The sequence below is a fragment of the Lolium rigidum genome, chromosome 1 (genome assembly GCF_022539505.1).
Source record: "Lolium rigidum isolate FL_2022 chromosome 1, APGP_CSIRO_Lrig_0.1, whole genome shotgun sequence".
In the NCBI taxonomy this organism is placed as follows: domain Eukaryota; kingdom Viridiplantae; phylum Streptophyta; class Magnoliopsida; order Poales; family Poaceae; genus Lolium; species Lolium rigidum.
The window spans coordinates 99,629,067-99,639,175 of NC_061508.1; the positions used below are offsets into that span (position 1 = coordinate 99,629,067).

Here is a 10,109-nt window from a genome sequence, read left to right on the forward strand (position 1 = left end):
GTTCCATCTTCCTCAACTTATCATGCCATCTGCGGGCAGTCATAGTCCTTATTCACTTGCTTAATCACCAGCTAGGAGTCACCACAGACAAAGATACATCTAATCCCGAGTTCGGTTGTTACCCCGAGTCTGCCAAGCAGCCTTTCGTACTTGGCTTTGTTTTCGGTGGCGATGCATCGAGCAAATTCCATGTGGATAACTTAAGCATTGATGTGGGCATTACCCTTTGGGTACCCAACATTGGCCGACCTCCTTCGGCCCAACAAGGGATCCATGAAGATCATTGAAGCCCATGATGGACCAATACATCGATTGCGATGGAGGAAAGGTAGAAGGAAATGGATTCTTGATGGGCAAGGCGAGTAAACATCAAATAACGAAAGATTGGATTATATCTCATTGTAACATAGTCGAATCCAAACAGGACTCTCTGGACCTGGCCTCCTATATAAAGGCCAGGAGAGTCATGCCGGAGGACATCGAATCATCCTACGTACACCCGTACACACCAAACCATAGAAACCTTGCCTTCCGGCGAGTTCACCACAACGCAGTCTATCGGCTGCCCCATTGTAACCCTTTTTCATCGATAAATCAAGATCAAACAAGCAAGAGTAAGAGTTTTACCTCATCGAGGGCCAAACCTGGGTAAAATCTCGCTTTCTACTCGTTTGGTATCCGATGTCTCGTGCTAACATGCAGGATTCCGTCAACCCTAAGCCCCTCATGATGGGCATCGCCGAGGAACCCCCTCATCAATCATCTCTCCAATCGAAGACTAGAGCAACATGCAAGCTTCGGCACCCCCGTTGGAGAATGCGCAATCGAAGTACATGATCCATAGGTCATGAACTTCATTCATAGAATTATACTATCTTAAACAATAATCATAAGTACCACTTATAGCATTTATAATATGTCATCTACATATAAGAATGTTGTTAAGCACCCACTTAAATATATGAGTCACATATACATGATCCGGAAAGACGCGCTCAGCTTCCACTCAAAATATTTACCAATGTACACTCAACTTTAGGTATATGATCCAATGCCGGTGAACTTTTGGGCAAATAAGCAATTTTCCCTTCTAGAGAAAAGAGCTCCATTTTGTGAGTGTGGCTAGGAGGAAAATACCCTCCCATGTATATTGCTATACCATTGTAAAACATCAATTTCAACCAAAATAATAGCCAAGAAAAGAAAACCCAATTACAGAAGAAAACCAAAGAACAAAAATATGAATAACTGAACAAAAATTATCAAGAAGAAGAAAAGAAAAATGGTACTTCTCCGCATAGTCCAGTACTATTTGGCAGCGTAAGCTAATCGGAGTGATGCATACTTTCTTACTAGCCGATCTTGTCGAGGCTGTCGGCGACGGTCTTCATCTTGGGCCGGAGCTCCGGATCAACCTCGGTGCATGCGAGCGCGACGTGGAACGCGGCAACCAGCTCCTTCTTGGGTAGCGCCGGCGCCTCCCGCAGCAGCGCTGGGTCCACCATCTCCGCCACGGGCCGCGCGTCCTCCTCGAACCCGCGCCGCACCCACCTCACCACCTCCGGCACGGCCCCGTGCTCCCCGCTCCCGGACCGGTCAGTCGTTGTCGTCGACGGCCCCGAGAAAGACACCGACGTGGACGGCGACGCGTGGTCTGCCGGACCGCGCCCAGTCAGCAGCTCCAGCAGGATCACCCCGAAGGAGAACACGTCCCACTTCTGCGCCGGCCGCGTCCCTGGAGAGCGCGCCTCCGGCGCTCGGTAGCCACTCACCGGTGCCGGCGCCGGCTTAGTGTATGGGATGGCGCCGCCGAGGAGGCTTCCCGAGGGTTGCGGCGGAGGGTAGAGCGTCCCATCGGGGGCGCATCCGGCGATGGTGAGGAGACGGACGAGGCCGAAGTCGGCGACGCGAGGGGTGAAGTCGGCGTCGAGGAGGATGTTGGAAGGCTTGACCTCTCCGTGCACAAACCGCCGGGGGCTGCACTCGTGCAGGTACGCCAGGCCGCGCGCCGCGCCCTTCGCGATCTTCAGCCGCGCCGACCACGACAGCACTGCTTCACCGGGGCGAACTGCATTGTAAAGGCAGTAAAAGTCAAATAATCAACCTTTCTATTCAGACGAACAACTAAGCTGCCTTTAGGGTTTTGCTAGTTCTCAGCCGCGCTCAGTCAATTATTTACACTATTAGATTTACTTTATAATTTATGCTAATTTTCAGATTTAACATAGGCGAGGATGAGTTTTTATAGGCGGAGGCGGTGCGGGGAGAGCTACAGAAATGGCGAGAAGCATGGGAAAAGGGTGGGAAGCAATGGGGAAAGGGCGGGAAGAAGCGGGTGGAGACATGTGGAGGAGTGGCAGCGTCGACAAGATGTCTCGATGTTGCCACCTCATAAACCTTCATGGCCATGAAGGAAAAGATGTGTTCCTTCAATTCTGTATCGATGGAACAGCTAGCCCTCCAATAGTCACATCGCCTCCATGTTGGGTTTGGCACCCAACAACGATCCTTGTGCAGCGGGGATGGGCTCGGGAAGCCGGACACTCTATTTGTCCGTACCGAGCCGAGAATCCACCTATGGGGAGCGCGGCTGGGGCCGATCAATTTTGTTGTGCGCCTCAAATTACTCAGTGGGACTGTTTGGGGACACGGCTGGAAATGCTCTTAGCCCATCACCTATCTATACAGTCCAGATTACAACAATCTAGGACCCATGGCCTTGTGAAAAATAGATTTAACCACTTTGTATGTTGCAAAAGCACATCTTAAAGTAGGCTCCATACGATTGAAAAAATAGAGAAGGAAACACTTTGGCCACCAGATTTGTAGTGAATATTAGTATTTTATCATTTTGTCTACTACATTTATAAAAATAATATTATTATACTTTTTGTGTGTAGCTTACAAGCTTGTGGGTTACCATTAAGAGTTTGAGATTGTAGATAGTTTATCCATAACCTATGTCTGCGGTTGTTCATAAATACTACTTTATCTGTACAATACATAGTGGATGCTCTTAGGACATCTCTAGCGGCCCGATGCAAATAGATCGTTATTGTTTGTTTGGTTGTGATCATGTGGATATGCGAGGAGAAATAAACTCCAACTCAACGGCTCGATGGAAACGATTCAGCCTGTTTGTGGTCAAATTTGGTCATTGAATGCCTAGCCTGTATGCGAGGAGAATCAAATTTGGTCATTGAATGCCTAGCCGCAAACACAATATTGCGAGTGCGTATGCGGCTTGTTGCCTCCGGGCCGCATGGAGGCAGGCCAGCGGCCGCTTTGCTTCCCCGTCTGCGCACGTTGTTCACTGCGGCTCCATCAGTGGTACGCTTTAACTTAAACGGGAACGCTAGGACTATCGGGGGCTGGCTGCATTCTGTGTCGCCATTAATGGCACGTGTTTGGAGACCAACGCAAGCATTGAAACTAGTCGCGGCCCGCCTTCTTAAGGGCAGTGGCATCGACCAATCGCCACCCACACCATTGCCACACCCTAAACCCTAGAGCACATGCATCACCCCTACAGGACAACCATGGGCAAGGGACCGTGGCCGCTCATGAAGCCCAAACACGACCATGAGGTAGGGTCGCCGGCGGTGAAGCCTAGGAAGCCGTGCAACTCTACAACAATAGGACCCCTTGTGTGGGGGGTGGAATGACGTCCACTTGCCCGATGGTTGGCTCCTCAGCAATTGATGGTGCCCATGCCATGGCAGGACCGGGAGCGGTGCCAGGAGATCACCCGCTGGTGGACCCTTCTTCCTCCGGATCTCCTCATGGACCCATCTTCCTCCGGATCTCCTGATGGACCCATCCTACGGCGTCAGCTACTCAGCTCACCGATGTGAGACACATTCAGCCACTTTGAGTGGGAGCCTCGCCGCCGATCCTAGTTCCTTGGTGGAGACGAGTTCGACTACGGCGCTCCCCCAACGCCATACATAAAGGTGAAGGAGGAGAACAAGGAGGAGCCGCTAGCGCTCGAGCACGGCGACCAGGTCCTGGGAGAGGATGAACGGGATGAACGGGATGACACCAACAACTACCCAGGACACCTCGCCTACTTGGCAAAGAAATCCAAGGAAGAGGGTACCGTGGACCAGGTCCCTATCATGCATGATGCAGCCACTGCAGGTTCCACTGTTAGTTTTGGTTGTTCCCGTTCGTTGCTCACGGTCACGGGCGCACATTGATTAGAGACCCAACAAGACAACAACTAGACAAACTATTGCCGCGTGCACACATTGGTTGGCTATGGCTTCCTCAGAGTACGCAAGGTTGTCAATGTTTGTCCTGTCAAGGCCTAAAAGCCACAGAAAGCCGTCAAGCAACCTCAAGCACCAACCAGTGTACTACATTCATCATCGATCACAGGGTAATCAAAAGCGTCGAACATGGCTGCGTGCGCGTCGCCGAGGCGTGCCTCCGCACTCTCAATTATCACCTCTCTACGAGCAAGTTTAATAGTATAGCCAGCATTGCTCGTTATAAGCGTCTATGTGCTACGTCATTTGTAGCTAACATAGAGCCAACATGTATAATAGTTGGTTATAATTATGTACTACTTTATCAATGGATGGCCCACATTTCACTCTCACAAAGTGCCTATGAGCACGTGCTAGAGCTGTCTCTTGCATGAGAGCCCACGTACTCCTCTTCTCTCTCCTCCTCTCTCTCCTCCAACTAAGCATGAATATGTTATTTTAACCCTTATAGCCAGCTAACTAGGACTTATTATAATTGCTCTACGTCTGCTTTTGGGGAGAAGATCATTCTGTTCAGGCTACGACAGCGACAAAGGTTCCAGGCCTAAAAAGGTCTTGCTTTTCCCCTTCCACGCTCAGGATGCTGGAAAGGCAAGCTTCCATTGTCATTCCCTTGTTTATTTGTCCCTCGATCTGGTTTGTCCGTATCGTGTGCCAGCAGGGAGAAACCTTTGGAGTGTGCATATACACCATAAACAAGCATTTTGGTGCGGCTTGGTTAATCGCTCTAAGTTATACTGCTAACAACCCATTCAGTTTCCGAAACATAAAGCAATGGCCTCTCTTATTTGTTGAACTCGGGCCAAAAGCATGATGCAAAAGGACCTTTGCATGAGTGATGGTTGTCTATGCAAATTCAACATTACCTCCCACGCTACCATTATCACGAAAGTATGACTTTTAGCTGTAAAACTACCACACTGAGAGTTTGCTGCAGGATTTGGAGGGCCCTAAGGCAAATTCTATAAATGAGCCCCATTTAAGCTGCGTGCATGTTAGATGGGTTTAAATTTTTTCTTTTACCTTTTCCTATATGCACTGTGACAAAAAATAATGGGCCCCCGTTTTGGTTGGACCCCGGGCCGTCGCACTTCTTGCCCTGGGCCAGAACCGGCCCTGGTTTGCTGCATACAATATTTTGACCCAAATAAAGAATTGGTTACTTACCAAAAAATTCACCAGGCTTAGATCATCTAACCAAAGTTGATTGTGCATTGGTAAAATACTCATTACTAGGGTTAATTTTGTTTATAATCTACCCAAAAGTGGTTTTCAACTAGAAACTATAGTTAACATTGGCTATTGAGTAGAAATTAACAGGCCGGAATGAAGACCCTAGAGAGTTGCAGTTCAGGAAAAAAAATTACAAGCAAGAATATGACAGGATGAAGCAATATGATTCAGAGCATCTCCACCGGTGACCCCAAAATAGTAGCCGACATCACACTTGCCGGCTACGTTGGGGGGTCGCCGACAGCGAGTGGCGGTCAAAAAATTCCAAACCCCCACACCGGTATTCCCCCATATAGCCACTCCCGATAGAAAAAAGACCCCCAAATCGACGTGGAAGTGGGGTGGGTTTGATGTCAGCGACCCCGATAGCCTCCTTTAGCATATGGGTTGGTTAGGCTCGCCGGCTATTTTATTGGGTTTGGGATGACGTGAATTTTTATTGGGATTGCCAGTGTGAACACTTTCTCTCACTACGACCCCCAAATCACCGCCGGCTACGATTTAGGGCTCCCCGGCGGAGATACTCTTAGGTCGGCAGCTACCTCAGCTCGGCTACTACCTCAGGCTAAATCAACACTAGTCAATTGATCATAAGTAAGATGGGGATCATCAGATCAGGGACGTATAGTCGGTTGGCATCAACGCTGGCGGTCACGAGCGGAGCGGAATGTACAATCAACTTTGAGTAGATGATTCAAAGTTGATGAACTTTTGGGTATATAACCACTTCTCCCCTAGAAAAATATCCAAGCCAATTTCAGAAGAAGGTAACAAGTGGATGAGAAGTCAAGGACCATCAATCAATCCATCGACAACAAATGCCCCGGCACGAATGGCAGAATGTGGTCCATTCCAGTCCAGGGAATGTACAATCAAATTTGGAAGCTTTCGTTCTCTCGTTTGTCTTGAAGTGGATGACCGTGAGATAAGAATCATGCCTGCCTTTTGCTGTTTTGCATGGTCGACCGGAGATGAGATCGAATCGCCTGACCGGTCCGTCCGATCAAGACAAAGGAATGCGACCCTTTCATGTGAGGCCTCGACCGCAGATAGCGATCCAAGCGTACTACTGTAATTTTCTACCGCACGTACACAAGTTTATATTCCGCTATGCAACTGTCTAGCTAAATTTATATTGTTGAAAACATGTTTCAGCTATGAATCTAATGGTATACTTTTGATGATATGTAACTCCTATTTTTTTGTTCAAATTATTAGTCAAAGTTTTACTTTAAATTACGTGGTGGACTAATATAAAAAATGGAGGAAGTATGATTTTAAAATTGAAGTATTCTCCAAAAGTGTTGCAATTTTCAAGTATTGAAAAAAGGACTGGCCACTTTTTTTATATAAGTGAGAGAGGAGAAAAACTTTGTTAGCCAAATATTCTGGTTTAAAATAGTTTGTTTTAAAAAATGGGTATCACTAATTTTCAGTCGACTGAGAATTAAGTTTATTCTTGGCCATCAATGCAATGGAAAAATCTCAGTTGTAACCTATGTTGCAACTTATAGCTAGTACGAATCACGACGCAATTCTATGGTTTAGAAGCTAAATGAGAATTAAGCTAATTATCAGTTGTAAGAATCAGCCAGACCGATAAAAGATACTCAGCTATTCATTAGCTAAAACACACATCAATCTCAATCTAGCAATTCCCAACATTCTAACCTATAAAATTTAGATGAATTTGCTTCAAATAATATTATTACTAGGAGCAGTAAGCTATTATTTCAAGAAAAAACGGGCAATAGTCACTAGTGTGCTTACCACGCAGCGCGGTGGCGAGGTTGCCATTGCCGACGAAGTCCGTGACGACGAGCTTCTCGTCGTGCGACCAGTAGTAGGCGCGCAGCCGCACCACGTTGGGGTGCCGTACCCGCCCCATCTCCCGCGCCTCCGCCCTGAACTCCTTGCACCTCTCAGCTCCACCCCCGCCACCGCCCAGCCGCCGCACGGCTACCGGCGTCGAGCCGTTGCCCACCACCACCTTGTACACGATCCCCTTCCCGCCCTTCCCCAGCACATACGCCGACGACCGAAGTAGCTCGTCCAGCTCCATCCGGAATCCTCGGTCGATCGCCACCAGCTCCCCGTCGTTGCCGTTGTACTTGCGGTCTCCTCCTTCCTCGTCGTCGTCCGACGAGCCGTCAGAGTAGGCCGCACCACCTCTGCCGCGGCGGCCCCAAATGCAGCCGCAGAGTGCCTTGTTCCGATCGTCATCGTCGTCGTCTTGTGCGATGGCACGGCCGCGGCGGCCTTCCCTCCTGTCCTTGAGTTTCCAGTATACGTACACCAGGATGATGCCGACGAGGGCGACGCCCGCGGCGTCGGCGACGGCGATGAGAGCTATGAGGCTTGTTTTGATCGGATGGTGCTGGCCGTCCTGCGAAACAGAGGAGGCTGTTGATGGACTGGTGTTCTGTGGCGGCGGAGACTGCGTGGGCGGCGGGACGGCACGGCACGCGACTTGGAGCGGGAAGCCGCAGAGGGCGGGGTTGTTGAGGAATGCTGTGGGGCCCTGACTGGCGAGGGATCCCGTCTGCGGGATGGCGCCTGAGAGGTTGTTGAAGCGGAGGTCGAGCGTGACGGTCGCTGTTAGGCGGCCGAGCTCCGGGGGCACGATGCCGGAGAACTGGTTGTGCGAGACGTTGAGCGTGCCGGAGAGCTTGGGGAGCTGGCCGAGGTCCGGCGGGATGGAGCCGTTGAAGTCATTGGAGGAGAGGTCGAGCTGCTGCAGGTTGGACATCTCCGGCCAGATGCCTGCTGGCACCTCGCCGGAGAAGGTGTTCTTGGCGAGAATCAGCCGCTGCAAGCTACGGCAGTTTCGCATGTCGAGGGGCAGCTCGCCCGAGAGCGAGTTCCGGGAGACGTCGAGGTTCTGCAGCCGCGGGAGGTCGCAGAGTGCCACGGGGAGCTTGCCGGTGAGCGCGTTGTTGTAAAGGAAGACGGAGTGGAGCGAGGACGCATTGGAAAGCGCGGCAGGGATGGCGCCGGTGAGGCGGTTGTCGTGAAGGTTGAGCCGGCGGAGGAAGAGCAGCGAGCCGAGCTCCGAAGGGATGTAGCCGGAGACGTTCTTCCCGGCCACGGCCACGCCGACCACGCGCGGCTGCGACGAGATGTTGGCGCAGGTGACGCCCGGCCACCGGCACGGGTCAGCGTCCGACTCCGACCACTTGGAGAGCACAGACCATGGGTCGTCGGTCACCGCCGCCTTGAACGCCAGCAGCGCGAGGCCGTCGGCGGTGAGCGCCACGGCTGCCGGCGGTGCTAATAGGAGGAGCGGCAGGAGGAGGAAAATTGGGATTGGGATTGGGATTGTCCTCATTAGCAGAAGCACGCCTCTTCTGTAGTTCTGTCGGCTGTTGTTTCCAGGGAACGAAGTTTGTGTCAGGTATAGCCACGGTTTAAACCTGGCAATTATATTCAACAGGTTCAAGTGGAATTGAAATTGAGCGGACACCTTGGATTTTCAAGGTGTAGCGTGGTGTGCATGCTAGCTAGTGGAGATGGATGGGAGTTTGCTTTTGTTAGAGTATCTCTAGCAGATATCCCATTTGAGCGTACCGCATCGGGCAGAAGCTAAAATTGCACGATGTGGGCGAGCGACCGAACAAATAGCCTAATATCAAATCGCAAATAGTTAATTTTGGTTAAACAGTTCATCGGAGTCCATCATAATTTGTACAAGATTTTGCAAAAGAAATCCTAAACCTAGGTTAAGCTAGCCCGGGATTTACACAACTATCACCGGGGCTTGGGGACGGCGACCGGCAGCTATCGATTCACTCATCATCCTCCTCGATGTCCTCGCCGGAGAGGTCCGACTTGTCGTCAGAGTAGTCGGCGATGATGAAGCCACGCCTTCGCCCTCTCATGTCCCGCTCCTCCTCCTCGGTGGTGTCCCGGGCCTCCTTGGCCTTCTCCCACACGTCGGTGATGATGGTGGTGAGGGAGTTCTGGTGGGCCATGGTGATGTGGCGCGCCTCCTGCGCCGCGTCGTCCTCTTCACCGTCGTCGTCCGAGACCAGCTCGATCGGCGGGAGCGGTGGAACGGCCCGCATCGCCGCCGTGGAAGACCCTTCCTCGCCGTCATGCGCACGTCGCGGGAGGAGGCCGAACCACGTGAGGGGAGTGCGGATTCTGGTTGGAGAGCGCGTCGCAGCGGCGCACTTGATCGGAGACGCGCGCCATGGACTCGGCGGCCCTCTCCGGCGCTCGGTGGCTCGAGGATGACCCGGGGCGATTAGTGCCGCCGCCACGCTTGAAATTGGGCGGCACCATGGAGGTAGGTGTTGGGGGGGGGGGGGGGTTGGGTTGGCGGTGGCCAACCACGGTGATTTGGCTTTGGTGGGCAGAGCCGGCGAGGATAGGCGTGGCAGTGGCGGCGGCGGGCAGAGTGGGGGAGGAAATGGATGGGCTTTTCTGCGTCACTCTCCCCACTCCCTCTCTTATAGCGCTTTGACGGGCCACGATGGGGCATTGATGCATCGTGTTGTGCTATGCGGACCGAAATGCGGTGTCTGTTCGGGCCGTTTTTTGGGCTGAAATAGGGAAAAAAGCAATGCAGCACGGGATGCCATATATTAAACCGGGAAAAAGGCG

At 51.5% G+C, this 10,109-nt stretch overlaps 1 protein-coding gene across 1 annotated transcript; it reads right to left on the bottom strand.

Moving 5' to 3' along the window:
* Nucleotides 1-1,108: 1,108 nt before the first annotated feature.
* On the bottom strand, nt 1,109-8,986 carry LOC124701806 (receptor protein kinase-like protein ZAR1). The gene is made up of 2 exons (XM_047233937.1): nt 7,275-8,986; nt 1,109-2,068 (listed from the first exon to the last, which is right to left on the bottom strand). The coding sequence occupies exons 1-2, from the start codon at nt 8,830-8,832 to the stop codon at nt 1,353-1,355; spliced, it is 2,274 nt and encodes a 757-aa protein (XP_047089893.1). The 5' UTR covers nt 8,833-8,986; the 3' UTR covers nt 1,109-1,352.
* Nucleotides 8,987-10,109: the final 1,123 nt, after the last annotated feature.